The sequence below is a fragment of the Hippocampus bargibanti genome, linkage group LG13 (genome assembly GCF_051943395.1).
Source record: "Hippocampus bargibanti isolate YZ-2025 linkage group LG13, ASM5194339v1, whole genome shotgun sequence".
In the NCBI taxonomy this organism is placed as follows: domain Eukaryota; kingdom Metazoa; phylum Chordata; class Actinopteri; order Syngnathiformes; family Syngnathidae; genus Hippocampus; species Hippocampus bargibanti.
In genome coordinates, this window is record NC_142746.1 from 1,789,960 (window position 1) to 1,809,959 (window position 20,000).

Sequence of the window (20,000 nt, forward strand, 5' to 3'; positions counted from 1 at the left end):
TTGAGACGGTGAGTGACATCCTCTGCAAGGGGAAGCAGATTTCCAATGAGCAAGTGAACAAAACAACATCTTTTTCGTTTGCTGATACCTCCTCTTTTGTTCTGATGCTTTGTCCAGCCTCAGTCAATCGTGATTGAACATCTCCATCCTGTGCTTTTGCTTTAATTTTAGGCTTTGGCTGCTTTCGTCCATCTTTGGGGGGTTTGGTGCCCCGTTTGGCATCCTCACGTTTTGGCAATTTGTCTTTGGAGGGTCTCTTCTTACTTACAACTGAGACACTGGGGGGTGGTTTGGGCTCAGGTGGCTTCCATTCTTCTTCATTGTCAACCCGGCCACGCTTGGAGATCTCCTCAATCTCACTAAAAAGTAGATGACAATATAATAAGCAGTGAGCAATAAATATCTACTGTATATACAGGTAACATCCGACTTACGACCGAGTTCTGTTTCCGACCAAACGGTCAAAAACGAAATCCATTCAAAATGTTGAATAGAGACTCGAAGGCTAAATGACTCGCAAACTCCCCCTTATGGTGCAATCACACGGTCGATTTCTGTGCGAGAGATGCAGGCTGGCTGCCCAAAATTGTCATAGGCGTTGCGGTGCCAGGCGTAGAATTAAAATGAAAAAAAAAATAGGGTCTGAAGGTTGTGGTCGTAAGTACAGGTGGTCATAAGTCGAGCTGGTCGTAAGTCAGATGTTACCTGTATGTACATGTAACATCCGATTTACGGCCGACGCGAGTTACGGCCACACGTACTTACGACCACGACCGCCGGACCTTTTTTTTAAAAAAATTCTACGGCTTCCACCGGCAACGCTGTTGAAGTCCGCAGCATGTTTGCGATGCATTTGGTCGAATAAAAAACTCGACATAGTCCTTCTTGTTTAGATCTATCAAGTTCCAAACAAGGCAGAGAGCAGCCGACTCGTCGGAGCGACATTCAATGTCTGGATCCCCGAGTAAGCGACAGAGAGGTCCGTGCAGGATGATTTATCAAAAGAAAACACAAAGCGCTGGTCCCAAAAAGAGGACCAGGGGAATAATCAAAAATAAAGAATACCAAAAACGACGAGTGGGGTGGGGGGTAATGGGAAACCCGACCCGCATTCTATGCCAATGGCGAAAAGCAACTCGCACACGGTGGTGCAGAGAAGGAACAATCCCGAAAGGGTTACGGGATGTGCGGGGGCCCTTGCGGCTCCACCCCCCAGCTGTCAATCCGAACGTGACAATATTGAACAAGTAGGATGTTAATTTGCCGGAGCAGCATTGCACAAAATGAGGATAGAAAATAACAGTTTCTGAACAAACGTGTCCAACAATTTTCTCCAGACAGCATTTCACACGCGCAGAAATCGGCGGGAATGCGTGGGAAACCGTGCGTATTTGGGTCAGCAGGAAGCGTGTGCGCCGACACAGTAATAAAGATAGATAATATGAAATATAAAATGATTAAAATGACACTAAAAGTTATCCAATTTATAAACTGTCAACATTTTGGTATCTAATAGTATTCAATAGAAAAACATTGCTTAAAAACAACAGATTGACATCGCGTACTACCCTGTCGTATAAACCTCGCGTCAGCCATTTTGAATGCATTTTGATTTACGACCGTTTGACTTCCGACCGTTTTGTCGGAACGGAACCAGGTCGTAACTCGGATGTTACCTGTATATATACATTTTTTTAAATACATGGTATTTTTTAACATGTGCTTTGTAAGGCTGGGTAACGTGACTGGAAAATGTTTCTTGTGAGTTCATCCACTCCTGTTTCTTCTAGAAATGCTTCATACAACAAAGAGAAAAGTGCTTAAGATTGAATGACCGTTTTTGTCTTTTATGTTGTGTCACATTATTTGTTTTTTGTTGTTGTTGTTTTGACTTCAAGATGGCGCCGAGAGAGTGGCTGCCTTTACAGCAGCACCTGTATTGTTTTTTTTTCTACTTCTTTTTCCTTTGCTCTTCCTTTCATAACGTAGCTGCTGTGCAATTTTGATTTCTCCACTGTGAGACTAATAAAGGTTAATGGAATCTAATCTACATAAAAAATGATTGAATGTCGTAACTATTAAAAGGAGTAATAATAATACATTTCATTTCTAAGCGCCTTTCAAAACTCTCAAGGTCACTTTACAATCAGTTATTCTGTGGGTGAGCAGCGGCAGCCACACGCGCCAGCGTTCACTCAACTCTCAAATAGATAGAAAGCTAGCTAGAGATAATAGCTAGGTAGCTAGAGCTAGAGGTGGCTGCCGCTGCTCACCCGCAAAATAACTGATCCTGTGACTGGAAAGCGACCTTGAGAGTTTTGAAAGGTGGTTGAAATGAAATGTATTGTTATTATTATTATCATGCTAATATATAGCTAATAGATTGATAGCTAGAACTAGAGCTAATAGATAGCTAATAGCTAGCTAGCTACACCTAGTCGTGATTATGCTATATTGACAGTTTAGAAGATTTTTTAAAATGTAGACATCGTCATTTTAGAAAAAGTTTAAACATTTAGAAAAACAACATCAATTAATTGTTTTTGTGCATATCTTGGCATAGTTGTATGTTCGGGTGTGTTCATTTGTGGAAAACTAGTTGGATCATTGCTGTAGTTATACCGACAGAGTACTTCTGCTATCGTATTTTCCAGTGTTTTTGTGTGCGCCTTAAAAAATAAAATAATAATAATTGGTGCTGTGTCTTGAGATTTATCTGAGACGAGCCAATTGTCTCAACAAAGGTTGGGAAACACCGTTCAGAACTAAACATTGTAAAAGGTGCGTAAAACACACCAAAAACATAACATGAAATGTTCACCTGTCCTCGTCTGAAACAAAATCCACGTAAATTCCGGGGACCGTGGTCCTTGCTCTTCGGCTCATCTCTCTGAAAGGAGGATTAAATAGAACGAAGTATTCTAATACTGATGACGATAAACAAGACGCAAACGAAGTATTACAACGGGGTCTTTTTATTTTTTGCTAGCTTGTTGGAGGCTAGGTTGCTCTTGTTGGCTAGTCAAACAGTCGAGCTCATTTCAAATTTGGCGCGTCGCCGTCACACTGTCCTGACGGAAAACGGTGAGCTGGACTCGACGTTTTCCCTCAACGAAACGTTCACGGGTGAGGTAATTTTCCTTGTTCTTAAGTTTTCAGAAAATTCGTGTCACTTTAGAAGCGAATCGACTGGTTGTCTGAGAAATTCCAGTGTTCATCGGCTTCTTCGAAGAAGGAATACAGGAAACCGGAAGCGCCGTCATGTTAAACGCACCCTCTCGCCCCCTAAAGTCGCCCGGGAAAATAGCAACACCTCAATTATTTCCTGTCCTTTATTTAATGTTTTAGTTTAGAACTGTTTTTCAACCTTTTTTGAGCCAGGAGACGTTTTTTTTACATTGGAAAACTTTTTTCACCACACCACAAACCAAAAATGTTAGAAAATGACACTCTGAACAGGATATTTAATGACGATATAATTTCTCAATTTATTTATACTCTGTCAGTGTGAAATCGGGACCTGTTTAGATAAACACGAGGGCCTTAATACAGTTCATAATCTTGTACAGAGCCCAATTCGGAGTTCAAGTTGTCATTTATAAAAACTTCACCATGACTATCGCCACGACATCTCACATGTATCATTAGTAAGTCTTTTGGCGAAAAGAGGCTATCAGCTCCGTGTTGCCACACGGACGAATATTAAGTTACCCTCCCAGTGTTTACCGCACGGACACCGGAAAATAACATATTTTCAGAAAAGGTTTAATAAATATTTTATGAAATGTTTTATAAAATATTAAATGTATAAAAAAGTGACAATGTATAATTTCTCTTGGCACACGAGTGTGCCGCGGCACACTTTTTGAAAATCAATGATTTAGAAGACGTACATGAAAGGGAGAAGAGAAAATTAATAAAAATGTGGATTCGGCGAATCAAACCTCTGACGATGGAGGACTGATTCGCTGTGGCCACCCCTGACGGGAAAAGCCGAATGGAAAAGAAGAAGACAAAACAAAACTCTCAAGGACACTTTACAGGCATAGGATAAGAACTTTTTCCCCCCTGTGGGTGAGCGGCGGCAGCCAGATGGGCCAGCATTCACTCAACCCGGAAGTGTAACACCACTAACTCAAATATAAAATGGTCATTGGCGCAATAACATTCAAATAAAGTAAAACTACTCACCATTTGATAGAAAGACAGACACACTTGCTAAATTGGCGACAGTTGCTTTTCAAACAAATCATGTTAACACAACGTGTGGCTTTTGTTACCCATTTAATTTTACACAACAGAGTAAAAGAAAGAACCTGTTGACCAACAACAAAATATATAAAAATGGATATTGTGATTCCAGGAGTAATTGACCAAAATCTATAAAAAATATTCTCAATGGGAAGCACTCACAAAAAAAAATCCACAGAATAATTCTGAGGTAAGGACAAATATTTTTGAGTTTTTTTGCAAACAAAAAAGTGCATGGTTGGACACTTCCAGCATATAAAAATGGGCAAACACAACCCACGAGGGAAGGCACTTCTATTTTTACATTTGTGCAAGTTTTGTGAATGTCAGCAATATATTTTTACATCAGCACTATCGGATCGCAGTGTGTATGCGTATGCATTCTAGACTAAATTTTACAGCAATGACAAAAATGATTTTACAAGCATGACCTCAAAAAGAAAAAAAATGACCTATAAACAACACCTGGAGACACACGCATCCCTGCAGAAGTAAACAAAGCCACTGAGAGACCATAAAGTGCAATATAGTCCCAAAGGATCATTTTTACTATACTGCAGGAGGCAGAACACTTGTACAAAACAAATACACAATCGTAACATCATTTCTCATCGACTTCCTCCTTTCAGACTGCCGATGTAGTCCTTCACCGTGTTCTCCACGTTAGGAATCTTATAATTCTGCGCAGCGTAGATTCCCGTGCACGTCCCGACCACGGCGCCCAGCAGTGCGGATGAGCGGAATCTGGCCACCACGTAACCGGCCAGGAAGCCCTTCAGGAAGGGAGAACCCAGTAGACTGCCGCCCTGATTATGAGATGAAAAAGAGACAGGGAGTCCGCTTGAAATGTGGATGAGGACGTTAAAATCAACAGTGGTAACCTCACCTTGGCCGGATGCTGAAAAGTCTAAATTGGGCATTGACTTGGCGAGGTCGATTGTGATATTAAACAGATATCACTCTTATTACAGCTATAGTGTGAGTGGGAGCTGTATTAATCAACTTAAGCGAAAATTAAATGATTGTATTTACTTTCCTTGAGTTTCTTTCTTTAAGCTAGTCATGATTATTTTCAGATCGACCCGATAATAATGTACATGATTTTAAATAATTTACATAATTTCAGTTTTATTTATTATCTGAGTCCGAACTATGTTTTATTTTGAAAAATGAAAAGTCACCGCTTGCAGCGTATTTCCGTGACGAGGAATGGGTCGCAAAGCTCGCTTACTTGTGCGACATATTCAACCTGCTCAATGAACACAATCTGTCACTTCAGGGGAAAATGACAACTGTCTTCAAGTTGGCTGATGAACTACAGTGAGACCTCAACTTACAAACACCTTATCTTACAAACTTTTCATCTTACAAACGTCACATTTGTGAAGATTAAACCTTATAATAAGCACTATTTTCATAATACACACCCACCACGGCTGGCGGAGTGATCTTCGGCGGAAACACACGACCGAACAGCATCAGAGGTTAAGTTACCAACAGTCCTTATGGAAGGTGACTCTCCTTCCATAAGCCATCAACGACCATCAAAAAGGTAAATAAAACTATCTTACAGCACAGTTTATTTCTTTAATTACAGTCCTCATGCAATGCGCCTCTCTTTCCAAACAGCAATTCCCTTTGACCTTCGACCTCCAACGCCATTCCATCAAGCCATAAATGACCATCACAAATGTATATAAAGTGACTTTATGATACAATGTAGTGAATTTATTTTATTACAATACAATAGCACATTTATTATACATAGAATAAGGTATGTTGTGTGTAGTTTTAGTTGAAAAGTAAATTTTATGGAAACCCAGGAACGGATTATTCCCATTTTAATGGTTTCCTATGGGAAATTTATTTTTGAGATACACACTTTTCACCTTACACACTCTGTCTGGGAACCAATTAAGTTCGTAAGTTGAGGTCTCGCTGTAGCTGCATTTAAAGCCAAACTGGATTTGTGGGGACGGCGCGTGAATAACAGTGTATAGTCATTGACGAACTGCCAAGGAATGGATCTGCAACCCATTTGTCAACAAACCACGTGAATCCAGCATGCCTGTGCAAGAGGAAGAACAACTGCTGGAGTTAGCAAATGATGGTGGACTCAAAAGTATGTTTGAGACAACAACTCTGCCGGTGTTTTGGATTAAAGTGATGGCAGAATAGCCACACATCGCCGCAACAGCACTGAAAACTTTGTTGCAGTTTCCGACATCCTATTTGTGTGAAGCGGGATTTTCTGCAGTGACAGCAACCAAAATAAAACTACGGAGTAGACTGGACATAAGTAAGACACTTCGGGTGTCATTGTCTCCCATTATCCCTAGACTGGACCGTCTTGTTGCAGAGAAACAAGCTCAGGTTTCCCACTGATTCAGTTGTAGTGAGTTGTATTTTTCATGCACTTTGTACATGTTTTTGTGGTGTATCTTATTTTGAAGGCACGTTTAAACATTACCATGGTGACCACAGTGTTAAGGGGCAGAGACGATGTTACATATGTTGTTGGCGCGATGTGACCAGGACTCTGCTAATAAAGTTGTATAAAAATACACAATGGATTCACGTTTATTATTATATTTAAAGGAAAGAAAAAAAAACAGTTTCCATGCCTGTGGTATTATTTTATTTTGTTGTATTTATCCGCCGGTCCGTGAAAATATTGTCTGACATTAAACCGGTCCTTGGCGCAAAAAAGGTTGGGGACCCCTGTCCTAACTGACATCAGAAAAACGTTTTATAGCATCTAAAATACCCAAAACACGCAAGCTGATATTTTTAGTCAAATGCAAAATAGCAATAAAAATGACTTAAAGTGTCCCAAAACTGCCACAAAATGATGTCGGAACTGGTGAGATTCAGAAAGTCCCGCCCCCTTGTTCGTGACGTCACTATTGGTCACACCCTGCCTTTCTCCAGAATCAAAACAAAGGCTTCAGAGAGTTCAGATTTGGAAATAGATGCTTTCTTGTTACTCATCCAGTTATGAATATGATTCAAATAGTTCTGAAGAGGAAAGCATAAATGTTTGCAATCAATTCAAGAAGTCCTTCCGTATCAATTCGAGCCGGACTCTAATGTAACATCCCAGAAAATGCACAAGATGGCGCACAAGCTCCGTTGGAAATGGGCTGATTTGTCTGCTGAGTATTTGTGTCAACTTAACACCTTCTTTTTGCGTTTTTAATTTCGCGATCAACACGGTGTTTTCAGAGGAAAAAAGGTGCCCAAAATGTGTGTCGCTTTGTCGGTCAGGGGCGTTCCCTACGTGACGTCATTCAGGGAATTGTCATCAACTCAAAAACAAGACTTCCTGAATATTCAGCGCGAGCATTAAAACGTAAAATATACCTATATGCGGTGGAATCTTTGTAAAATGCGCTCGGTAGAAGTCATTTGAAGTGATTTTACAAATTATGGACGCAACTTGTCCGGAGGTGTCGGTTGTCCTTTAAACCGAATTACCCTCATTGTTATCGTGCATGCATGTCAACGGTAGTATGTTTAACTGGCCTTTACATTATGGGGGCAGATGAGAGGTTCTTGGAAAATGTCTTCTCTGTATTTTATGTACCTAGCTAGCTATTTAAACTATTCTGGGTTGAGTGAACGCTGGCGCATGTGGCTGCCGCTGCTCACCCACAAAAAAACTTCTTATGACTGAAAAGTGACCTTGAGAGTTTTGAAAGGCGTTTAAAAATGAAATTTATTATTATTATTATTATTATTATTATTATTATTATTATTAACTTTTGTTAACTGGGGGCGAGGGGGTCACTTACAGCAGGAACCCCGGCTTGAATCTCATCTTCCATCCGTTTCTGGATGTCCTCCAGCTGATCCTTCAGCTCCACCAGGTCCTTCAGTTGGCCCAGAGGACTCTAAACACACAGTAGATGTATATTTATTCATATACACATAAATACATAAATAAGTTAGTCTGAAAGCTATTTAGTTATTTATCTTCATACAGTCGAACAGCTGGATATGTCCTGTGTGGTAGTTTACGTCGCAAGATACGCTATGCTACATCGCGAATTAGCTTGCTAAACGTCGGCAACAAAATCGACTCTCATTCGGATTAAGATAAATATAACATGACGTTCTTTCCCCGATAATAATGTCAAATATTTATGATAAATACAACCAAATAGGTTGTGGTGAAAGTTACCGACCTTGTCGTTCACCATATTTGCTTGACGGTCTTCTTCGCTTGTTTACCGTCGCTTTGCTGACATCAGAGTAGCGCACTGCCCCATAGCGTTTGTCGTTTGTCATGAATTAACTTGTCATACTGTATTAGTTTTGTTTTTATCCTGATGTAATTTGATGAATCTTGAGTGCATTAAAAGCAGTGGTAGAGCGTCAGGACCTGCAAAGCCTTCTCTGCTGGCCTAAAAATATCTAAATCACGGACCGATGTGAATAAAGCTGATTCTGATTATGTCATAATCTGGTTGGCAACCAACGGGTGGCGCTGTCGACCCCGCCTGCACTTGCACAGGTGCTGGTCTCCCGATCAGTGGCGGACTGCCACGTTCGGATTGGCGACCAACGGGTAGCGACGTCAGCCCTGCCTGCATCCTCGCAGGTGCTGGTCGTTTTAATCAGTGACACTTAAAAGGACTCCCGGAACGACCATCCGGTGTCGGTTCATTGTTTGTTTTATGCTTTGTATGCAATTGTATGCTGTGCACGTGTTTGTTTAACATTGGCGGACTTTTACACTTGGTTTTCTTTTGATACTTTGTATTTTTTTCTGTTCAGATGATTTTGATATTTTACATTTTGTTCTTGCTGACTTTTATTTTAATACAACTTGTCAAACAACCTCCTGCTCCCTCCTGCCTGCTTTTTGGGGTCAGCACCCGCCATCACCACCTTGCAAACCGTGACAGATTATACTTTTTCCATAAATTCTTATTAAATAATTCCAAATTGTCTTTTAGCTTCCTTTCATGACTTTTTCCCTGTTAATAAGTAATAAGAACAGTTTTTGCAAATTATGCTTGGCTAGTGACTAGACAAGCATAATTTGCAAAAACGAAAACTGTTCTTATTACTAGCCTCTAGTGACAAGAGCATACCGGCCATAGCTAGCACACTGTATCGGTAGTGAGCTGCATAATTTTTGCGGTTTTGTAAAACCCTAATGGCTGAAGAAGGAGAAGAAATAGATTCCGTTGGAGAGTTGCTGTTAAAGCCATTTTTAAGACGGACTTCTATCAAGAAGAAAATGACCGAAGAAAGGTCGGTCAGCCATTTTCTGGTTAATGGTTCCATCAAGTGGACTTGTCATAAATCACACCACACTTTTTTCAGTCTAGATTGATTTACACAGAGCACTACTGAAGGCCTCGCATTGAAATCCATGTCCTGCCCCTGATTTCAAGCATACTTACATGTTTTTGTTTTAAATAGAAATTAATTGATGGCGTCTCTTCATGAAATGACCCAAAATGAGAAGACGCAATATGGGTGGATGGAATTAATTAAAATGTTGCTATGAGGACACAATCATTCCAGAAGATGAATTTGCTTTAATGAGTCGCTGGTGGGACTTAAGTAATCCTGGTCAAGACGGAGGAACGTTCATTAACCTCCTGATAGAAGGTTATGACAAAAATCTGCAGTATTTAGTCATCAGACTGACATTTGATCGGCTACACTTTTTGATTCTGTCACAACGTCGTGAAGAGTGTCCCTCATTTTTGCGGATCTGAAAGGTGGCAAGCCTACATGGATGACACCAGACTTTCCGGACATTTCCTTTAACTTTAACTTTAAAATTCTTCTTTATACATTTAAAGCTATCCATAACCTTCCCCCCCATACCTATCTGAACTTCTTCAAATTTCTATTCCCTCTCGTTCACTGAGATCCTCTTCCTCCCTCCTCCTCTGTGTGCCCCCCCCCTCCTGATGGGGGACGGGCTTTCAGCTGCTCTGCCCCCAAACTCTCGAACTCACTTCCTCCCAACATTCGTAACATTGAGTCTCTTCCCACCTTCAAGTCCCATCTCAAAACCCACCTATTTTAAATAGAATTTTTGTGTAGCTCTTCCTCTTGTTTCTATTTATAATTACATTTTATTCATTGTATTATATTTTGTGATTATAATTTATTTATTATCGTACCTATGCTTGTCTGTGACTGTAAAGTGTCCTTGAGAGCTTTGAAAGACGCTTAAAATAAAATGTATTATTATTATTATTATTATTATTATTATTATTATTATTATTATTATTATTATTATTATTATTATTATTATTTCCTGCAAAATTATTGGTCACACAGTGTTTAGTTGTTGTCAACATGCAGGTGGATACTACTGATCAATTCAACATGAAACGTATTTATTGATTTGTATTCTCGTAAAAATATTTGTTTTGCTTTTTTTCCATGTTAGTAGTTATATATATATATATATATATATATATATATACAGTAAAGTCTCGTTATATCGATATCGGATATATCGATAGTCCCAGTTATATCGATACTATTTCTATGCACGCACGGAGAAAATTACATGCAAACAGGGTCTGATATATCGATAGTCCCGGTTATATCGATATTTTTTCGGACTCCCTTGAATATCGATATAACGAGACTTTACTGTATATAAATCCGCGTCTCACCCACCATGGGTGTTGTCTGTCCCCCATTTTAGCTCGGATCCTCTACCAGAGGCCAGGAAGCTTGAGGGTTCTGCGCAGTATCCGTGCTGTTCCCAGCACTGCGCTTTTCTGGACCGAGATATCCGATGTTGTTCCCGGTATCTGTTGCAACCACTCGTCGAGTTTGGGGGCCACTGCCCAGAGTGCTCCGACCACCACAGGCACAACTGTCACCTTTACCTTCCAGGCTCTCTGCAGCTCCTCTCTGAGCCCTTGGTATTTCTCGATTTTCTCATGTTCCTTCTTTCTGATGTTTCCATCACTCTGGACCGCTACATCCACGACAACGGCTTTCCTTTGCCCTTTATCTATGACCATGATATCTGGTTGGTGGCCATTACCATCTTGTCAGTCTGTATCTGGAAGTCCCACAGGATCTTTGCTCGGTCATTCTCCACCACCTTGGGAGGTGTTTCCCAATTTGACCTTGGGGTTTCCAGTCCATACTCCGCACAGATGTTTCGGTACACTATGCCAGCCACCTGGTTATGGCGCTCCATGTAGGCTTTCCCTGCCAGCATCTTACACCCTGCAGTTATGTGTTGGATTGTCTCAGGTGCCTCTTTGCACAACCTACACCTTGGGTCTTGTCTGGTGTGGTATATCCGTGCCTCTATGGCTCTGGTGTTCAGGGCATGCTCTTGAGCAGCCAGGATGAGTGCCTCTGTGCTGTCCTTGAGGCCAGCCCTCTCTAACCACTGATATGACTTATTTAGATCAGCCACTTCAGTTATGGTTCGGTGGTACATCCCGTGTAGGGGCTTTTCCTCCCATGATTGTCCATCTTCCAGCACCTCATCCTTTGTTCCCCATTGTCTGAGACATTCTCCGAGTACATACCGTTGGAGCCTTCTCTTTGATGTATTCATGGAGCTTGGATGTTTCATCCTGGACAGTGGCTCTCACACTCACTAGTCCCCGGCCTCCTTCCTTCCAGTCAATGAGTAAATTGACGCTGATGCTGCAGAAGAGCAAACCTTGTCCTTCATTTTTTTCATCCTTATTTGTTAAGACACAAAAATACTGTTTTTTTTTTATTAATGACAGGTCGGAACTTTTTTCTCATGTATTATACTTTAAAATCCATTGGAAAAAAAGTGATGAGTAAGAGCGAAATATTAACTCTGAGAGATGTGTCGTTCACGAACGAATCGGCTCTAAGAATCGGCTCTTCGAAGCGAACGACTGGAGCCGGCTCCTAAAAGGTAGCCGCTGATTGGAGCCAACTTTTTTCTTCCTTCAGTTAATTGGCGTCACATTTGGAACGCCCCTGACCGAGAAAGCGACACACAATGCATTTTGGGTACTTTTTTTCGTCTGAAAACACCATGTTGATCGTGAAATTCTAAGGAAAACTACATAAATAACACGATGGTGAGTCATTGTGTGTCGCAGCCAATTGCGGTGACACGCATAAAGAAGGTGAATGTTGACACAAATTCCCAGCGTACAAATCAGCCCATTTCAAACGGAGCTTGTGCGCCATCTTGTGCATTTTCTGGGATGCTACACTGGAGTCCAGACGGCTCGAATTGATACGGAAAGACTTCTTTAATCGATTGTAAACATTTATGTTTTCCTCTTCAGAACTATTTGAATCATAATCATAACTGGATGAGTAACAAGAAAGCATCTATTTCCAAATCTGAACTCTCTGAAGCCTTTGTTTTGATTCTGGAGAAAGGCAGGGTGTGACCAATAGTGACGTCACGAACAAGGGGGCGGGACTTCCTGAATCTGCCTGGTTTTCGAGCTCATTTTGAAGTAGTTTTGGGACACTTTAAGTCATATTTATTGGTGTTTTGCATTTGACTAAAATTATTAGCCTGTGCTTTTTGGGTATTTTAGATGCTATAAAACGTTTTTTCTGATGTCAGTTAGGAAACAAAAAAAAACGGTGAAGTTGTAGTTGTAGTTGTAAATCAGTAGTAAATCATTTGACATATAATTGAATCTTATTTTTGGTAGTAAATTCATTTAAGCGATAAAAACAAACAAACTGAAGATCCATTTGTGGAGCCTTTTTGGTGACACTGATTCGCTGTGGCGACTCCTTGAAAGAAAGAAAAGAAAGAAGTAAGAAACAAGCTGTTCAAGTGGCAAATGAAGAAAAAAAGAGGAAAGTTCAGCCCAGAAGAAAGCCCAGGAGAGGGAGCCATGGCCAAATGTTGCCATTCGATTTTGGTTTAGTCTGCCGGTTCACATTCCGTTTGTGTGTCCTCGCATGACTTCTTTTTGACTACGCGCACGCGCAGGACTTTGTATATACAGAGCTGATTGTTTAAAAACACGCTTGAAATATATCAGCCTTGAGGTGGGTTGAGTTATGAATCAGTTACTGCGTATATCCCCATTACATGGTTGGATAACGTTTTTATAATGGCACAGTTGATATCCTGGCATCTGTTTGGCAATCTTAATGACTCTCGCTGCACCTCAACGCCACCTTGAATAATAATACAGTGATACATCAGCTTACGAACTTAATTGCTTCCCAGAAAGTGTAATGCCAAAAGTTTGTCTTCCGAACATTTATTTCCCATAAGAATCCATTAAAATGAGAATAATCCGTTCCCAGGTCCCCTTCAAACATCATTTTCTACTAAATAAGCCTTAAAACAACACAAAAAGTGCCCGACTCACAATTTGCACTTGAGCTATCTAGTTATCGAGCTTGCTATCAGGCTGGCTATCCAGCTGGCTACCTAGCTGGCTATCTATATGCTATCCAGCGACAGTGCGGTGAGGTTCATGGCTGGTGAGGCACTGACGTCATCACAGTCAGATTTACAAACATATGAACTCTACAGAGTAGCTTATTCACCATTTGATTGGCAACAGTTAACGTGTTTTGTTTAAAATGTCATGTCAGCATTCTTTATACAGTAAAGTCTCGTTATATCGATATCGGATATATCGATAGTCCCGGTTATATCGATACTATTTCTACGCACGCACGGACAAAATTACATGCAAACAGGGTCGGATATATCGATAGTCCCGGTTATATCGATATTTTTTCAGACTCCCTTGAATATCGATATAACGAGACTTTACTGTATATACAAACTGTAGCATCGAGAAAAAAAATATTTAAAAAAATGTTATTATCTTTTACCTTTACTTATAAATGAAGTCCATGCGCCGCTCCTTCTGAAGAAAGGCATCGATAACTTCTTTGTAGAAGCCTTCCTTATCTTTCTTCAGTTTTAAAAGTCTCTCTGTCTCAATGGCGATCACTGCCAGTGAAGAAAGTCATCCTTGATCAGTCCAGTTTCGATTGTATGTTTTCAGTCTTTTCAGTGCTGAGAATGAGCGCTCCACCGATGCTGTAGTACAGGGGTGTCAAAGTCATTTTTTTGCCGCGGGCCACATTGTAGTTATGGTTTCCTCTCGAGGGCCGTTATGAATTTGGGGAACCCATTAGAATGTTTAAATCCCTTCAAATATTACATATAGAGCACACAGCAAATTAATGAATAACTCGTTTTCAAATCTGAAGTCAAGAATAATGACTTTTATTGTGGTTGACATCCAAAAATATGGCTCAGATTTTAGCAATCATCATGGAATTTAACAAGTTTGATTTGCTTTCGCGGGCCGAAAAAAATGATGTGGCGGGCCGGATTTGGCCCGCGGGCCTTGACTTTGACACCTGTGCTGTAGTAGCTGGAACAGTGAGCACGAGCTGGAGCAACTTTGTCGCCTCAGGAAACGTTTCAATGAGATCCTTTTGGGCCAAAAAGCTCAGAAGCTGTTCAGGAGATTTACATCCATCCCTCACCGTTTGTGAGCTATACAGTCCGGTGTTGGTCTTCCTTTAGTTATTATCTCCTGCTTCGATTGAAAGTCCAGTTTAGAAAAATATTTCAATTTAGATATGTAATCCTCCATTCTGAAAATAAGGCCAAGCAACACGAAAAAATGACTGGATGGTTGCACTTAACTTACTAATTGTTTACTCTAGCTTGCTCTCACTAATTCTATTATTCTGCAGCCGAGGAGTCACAAAAAGAATCTCTGGAATCACCAGTGCCCCCTGTCATGAGGCAGGAGAACAGTGTGCTTCACCTATGCACACAGTTTTGATAAAAATAAACACTGTAGTACAGTGTTTATAATGTACAGTGACTGTACATTATACACAGCAGCTAAACTGTAGAAATGTAGTTCATATACTAAGTGTTTGAACACTTTAATAGCGATATGCAGAGGGACAGCAATGCGGTCTCACTGCAGAGCAAGCCAGCACAGTTCACATAGTTATTGCGCAATATATGGTGAGGCTCAGCCGGCTGCTGCCTCACCGCTCGTCTCTACTTAAATGTGAAAATTCAGAAAAAAACATCCCAAAATGGTGAAGTTAAATGGAAAAGAACTTTCACGTACAAATCACTAAATAAATATGTTTGATTTATTTTTTCATTTGATATTTGCCTCCCCTGACTGCACGTCATTGATGCTATCTATTAGCTAGATATCGAGCTCTCTAGCTGGCTATCAATTAGTTATTTATTGGCAATTTAATCTTGCTATCTAGCTAGCTATATAGCTGGATACCTTGCTACATATCTATTTGATATCTATTTGCTAACTAGCTATCTAGCTGGCTACCTAACTAGCTATCTATTTGCTATTTATATGCTATCTATCTATCTATCTATCTATCTATCTATCTATCTATCTATCTATCTATCTATCTATCTATCTATCTATCTATCTATCTATCTATCTATCTATCTAGCTATTAGTTATCCATTAGCCAGCTAGCTAACTGTCTATCTATTTGAGTTATTACAGGTTGAGTGAACGTTAGCGCATGTGTCTGTCGCTGCTCACCCACAGAAAAAAACGTGACAGTGAGTGTTTTCAATGGCCCTTATGTATTATTATTATTATTATTATTATTAATAATAATAATAATAATAATAATAATAATAATAATAATATACCTTATTTTATGTATAATGAATAACACTAGCCTGTGGTGGGGTCTTTTTCAGTTCCATAAGAGCAAAGGTGGTTCGGTTCATCTGCCAAAACCTAGTTTGTCAGCAGAGATTATATGCTCGCGGAGGTTTTCAGAATCAGAATCAGAATCAGAATCAGAATCAGAATACCTTTGTGATGAAGGCCTGGATTGATTCAGACATAGCACTACTGAAGGCCTAGATGTCAAATGCAAATCATGATTGTAGCCAAATGTTTTGAGATATTTTTTTTAATTAAAACAATTATTTCATAAGATATAGTATCCTATTTTTTATACAAACTAAATCTGAACGCATAATGTCGTATATTGATCAGAAATCGTTGGCCCGCAATTTTTTTTTTTTCATCCCTTCCGAACAGCGTTTCACGTTTCGCTGACCGGCTTTGCTGGCTCCCATCGGGAGCGTCCTCTTTCACCATAGCGCCCCCTGAAGGTGCCAAAAGAATCAATTGAAAGTCAATGTGGAGGCATTAATTTAAAAAAACAGAGTCTGAGATACCAAACGGCGGCGCTTGCCATCTTTCATAAAGAGCGGAAAGAAACAAGATCTCTTGCAGCGTCTTTGCTGACGCGCCGAAATTGGTGCCATAATGCAAAACGTTTCTTAATGTTGCACCTGCAATCCTTTGGCAGCACTTGGGAGCAATTTGGAGTTGCCTATGAGTGTGTGTGAATGCCACGGCAGGGGAAATCAGCATATCTCTCTCTCTCTCTCTCTCTCTCTCTCTCTCTCTCTCTCTCTCTCTCTCTCTCTCTCTCTCTCTCTCTCTCTCTCTCTCTCTCTCTCTCTCTCTCTCTCTCTCTCAGACACATGCACACACACACACAGAATCATACATATACACACACATATAAATACATACACGCATCTACACACACACGCAAACACACATACACACATACACATTACACACATACACATGCAGTATACACACATTCACATTACACACACACATACACACAAACACACATACAATATACACACATGTCCTTGAGAGTTTTGAAAGGCGCTTAGAAATTAAATGTATTATTATTTACATTACACACACACACACACACACACACGCACATGCAGACACACATACACATGCACACACACACACACACACACACCAACACATACACACACATACACTAGCAGTATACACATATTTACATTACACACAAGCACACACACAACTCTTGGCAGTCCATCGAAGTCGAGGATGACGTCGCTTCCATTGCTTTGTGGGGTATTGGACAGTGGTTATTGGCGCTGGCGGCGATGCCACTGTAGGTGACTATGAAGCCCGATTCTGGAGCCACAAATCCTGCCACATTCAGGACATGTGAGGCCAGGACCGGGCTGGCGAGGCGGTACTGAAGCAGCACAAAGGTGTCTTTGCTCGTGCCGCACGATCCTCCTCTGGGTGCGCTTGTCTTCAAGTTGTGTCACCCCTTCGTGGCATAAGGAGCGCCACAGTGGCCTGTTCGCTGCAGCAGACTCCAGATCGCTGGGCTTGATGTTGCAGTTCTTTAGAGTCTGTTTAAGCTGGTCTTTGTATCGCAGCTTAGGACCACCAGGGTTCCTCTTCGCTGACAAGAGTTGTCCATAAAGCACCTGTCGAGGCAAGCGGCAGCTAGGCATCCGGATGACATGTCCAACCCACCGAAGTTGCCTCTTTGCCAGTATGGCCTCGATACTGGTGGAGGCAGTGCGTTGAAGGATGTCGGTGTGTTGAACACGATCCTGCCAGGTGATGCCAAGGATTCGTTGGAGGCACCTGATGTGGAATGCATCAAGGCGTCTCACATGGCGTCGATAGACGGTCCAGGCTTCTGCGCCATATAGCAGCGTGGACACACACACTGCTTGGTAGACTGCGACTTTTGTTGGAGTTCTTAAGTGGTTGTTTTCGAACACACGAGTACGCAATCTGCCAAAAGCTTTGGAGGCTTGATGGATGCGGGCCTGGACGTCATCATCAATTAGACAGGAGGGTGTTAGAATGCTGCCGAGGTAGCTGAATTGTTGGACAACCTTGAGGGGTGTGCCACTGAGGGTGAACGCTGGGGTTGGAGAACTCTCTTTTGCCATGACCTCCGTTTTGGTTACATTGATCACGAGACCGAGTGATCGGTAGACGGAGGACATGGTATCAAGGGCATTTTGCATGGCAGCTGGGCTGTGGGCCAGCAGAGCACAATCATCTGCATACTGTAGCTCATGGATGCCGCTGATCAGGGTCTTGGTCTTGGCCTGTAGGCGTCTGATGTTAAACAGGTTACCATCCAGGCGGAATTGGATTTGTACGCCGCCACCTTCCTGGATGGACTTATGGAAGAGGAGCGTAGCTGACATCAGGAACAGGTTGAATATAGCAGGGGCCAGTACACAGCCCTGCTACACCCCGACTTCCACAGGGAACGGGGAAGATTGCTGGCCACCAACAAGTACAGTTGCTTGCATGCCGCTGTGGAACTGTTTTAGGATGCCGAGAAATTTGGAGGGGACGCCAAATTTCTGCAGTATGGTCCAGAGAATGTCACGGTTAACTGTGTCAAATGCCTTTGTAAGGTCAATGAAGGTGATATAGAGGTCCTTATTTTGTTCCTTGCATTTCTCCTGAACTTGGCGCGCAGCGAAGATCATGTCCAGAGTGCTTCGATCCTTCCTGAAGCCGCATTGTGTCTCTGGGAGGATGTCTTCGGTAATGTGCGATGTAAGACGGAACAGCATTACTTTTGCAAGAATCTTGCCAGCAACAGAAAGTAGGGAGATGCCACGGCTGTTGCCACAGACTGACTTGTCCCCCTTCCTTTTGTAAATGGTGACAATGTTGCTGTCTTTCCATTCCTGAGGAAGTGTCCCGTTTTGCCAGATGTTGCAGATGAGGTGGTAAAGCTTCCGTGTCAGGAGATAACCGCCGCTCTTGAAGACCTCAGCTGGAAGTCCATCAGGGCCAGGGCTTTTGTTGTTTTTAAGGCTCCGGATTGCAGAGAGGACCTCTGTGAACTGAGGAGGTTCATCAAGGGAGGGAACTGTTGGAAGCTCTGGGAGGGAGTCAAGGACAGATGTGTCTGAAGGGTTTACTTGGTTGAGCAGGGAGTCAAAGTGCTCTGCCCAGCGCTCAAGTATTAGCTGTTTGTCCTTCAGTAGTACAGAACCGTCTGCAGATTTAACTGGGACAATGTATTGTCTTCGTGGGCCTTGCAGGGATTTTACAGCATCATAGAAGGCGTGTGTGTTGTTGTTGTCTGCATGCCTCTGGATTTCTTGGGCCTTGCTGAGCCACCACTTGTTCTCCATCATCCTCAGCTGTTTCTGTGTTTCACCACGGATGGCCTTGTAGTGAGAGAGGAGAAGTGGAGAATGAGGGTTGGAGAGAAGTGTGGTATGGGCTTTGCGCTTGGCTTCCAGAAGCTCCTGTATGGCAGCTGAGCTGTTATCGAACCAGTCTTGATGACGTTTCTGAGTGAAGCCGATGGTCTCAGAGGCAGCTTGATGAATTGTTGTCCTCAATTTTTTCCACCTGCTTTCAACATCAAGGTCACCGTTACTGGTGTCGTTGTCCAGGCTGGCAAGTCCCTCTGCCAGCTTGTGGCGGTAGCTGGCTGCACATTCTGGGGACTCCAGGGCCCTGGTGTTAAGACGCCTTTGGGGCTGCTGTTTCTTATGAGGAGGTCGAATTCTCAGCTTGAGCCTGGACTTGATCAGTCGATGATCAGTCCAGCATTCAGCCCCACGCATGGCCCGCGTGATGCAGACATCATTTTGGTCTCGTTGCCTTGTGATGATGTAGTCCAGTAAGTGCCAATGTTTGGACCTGGGGTGCATCCATGATGTGATGTATTTCTTTTTCAGCTGAAAGATGGTGTTAGTTACAATCAACTGATGCTCAGAGCACAGAGTGAGGAGTCGGAGGCCATTGCTGTTTATTTTCCCCGTCCCGTGCCTTCCGATTACTTGTTTCCAGAGCCTGGCATCAGTACCTACTCGGGCATTGAAGTCACCCATCAGAACAAGTTTATCAGAGGCAGGGATTTTGGATATGGTAGCATCCAGGGACTCGTAGAAGGCATCT

General features: G+C 41.9%; 2 protein-coding genes across 3 annotated transcripts in view; both read right to left on the reverse strand.

Annotated features, from left to right (window-relative positions):
* Window positions 1-3,210, reverse strand: part of srbd1 (S1 RNA binding domain 1) — a 121,224-nt gene extending 118,014 nt beyond the window's left edge. For both annotated transcript variants that reach the window (XM_089012615.1, XM_089012614.1), the window contains exons 1-3: window positions 2,822-3,210; window positions 89-359; window positions 1-22 (exon numbers count right to left, since the gene is read on the reverse strand). The exon at window positions 1-22 is cut by the window's left edge and continues 200 nt beyond it. In XM_089012615.1, coding sequence (XP_088868741.1) covers window positions 1-22; window positions 89-359; window positions 2,822-2,886 — 358 coding nt within the window. In that variant the 5' untranslated portion in view covers window positions 2,887-3,210. The remainder of the gene's footprint in view (window positions 23-88; window positions 360-2,821) is intronic.
* Window positions 3,211-4,251: 1,041 nt separating this feature from the next.
* LOC148888918 (SLC35A4 upstream open reading frame protein-like) lies at window positions 4,252-8,495 on the reverse strand. The gene is made up of 3 exons (XM_089011917.1): window positions 8,439-8,495; window positions 8,046-8,144; window positions 4,252-5,057 (listed from the first exon to the last, which is right to left on the reverse strand). The coding sequence occupies exons 1-3, from the start codon at window positions 8,451-8,453 to the stop codon at window positions 4,860-4,862; spliced, it is 312 nt and encodes a 103-aa protein (XP_088868043.1). The 5' UTR covers window positions 8,454-8,495; the 3' UTR covers window positions 4,252-4,859.
* Window positions 8,496-20,000: the final 11,505 nt, after the last annotated feature.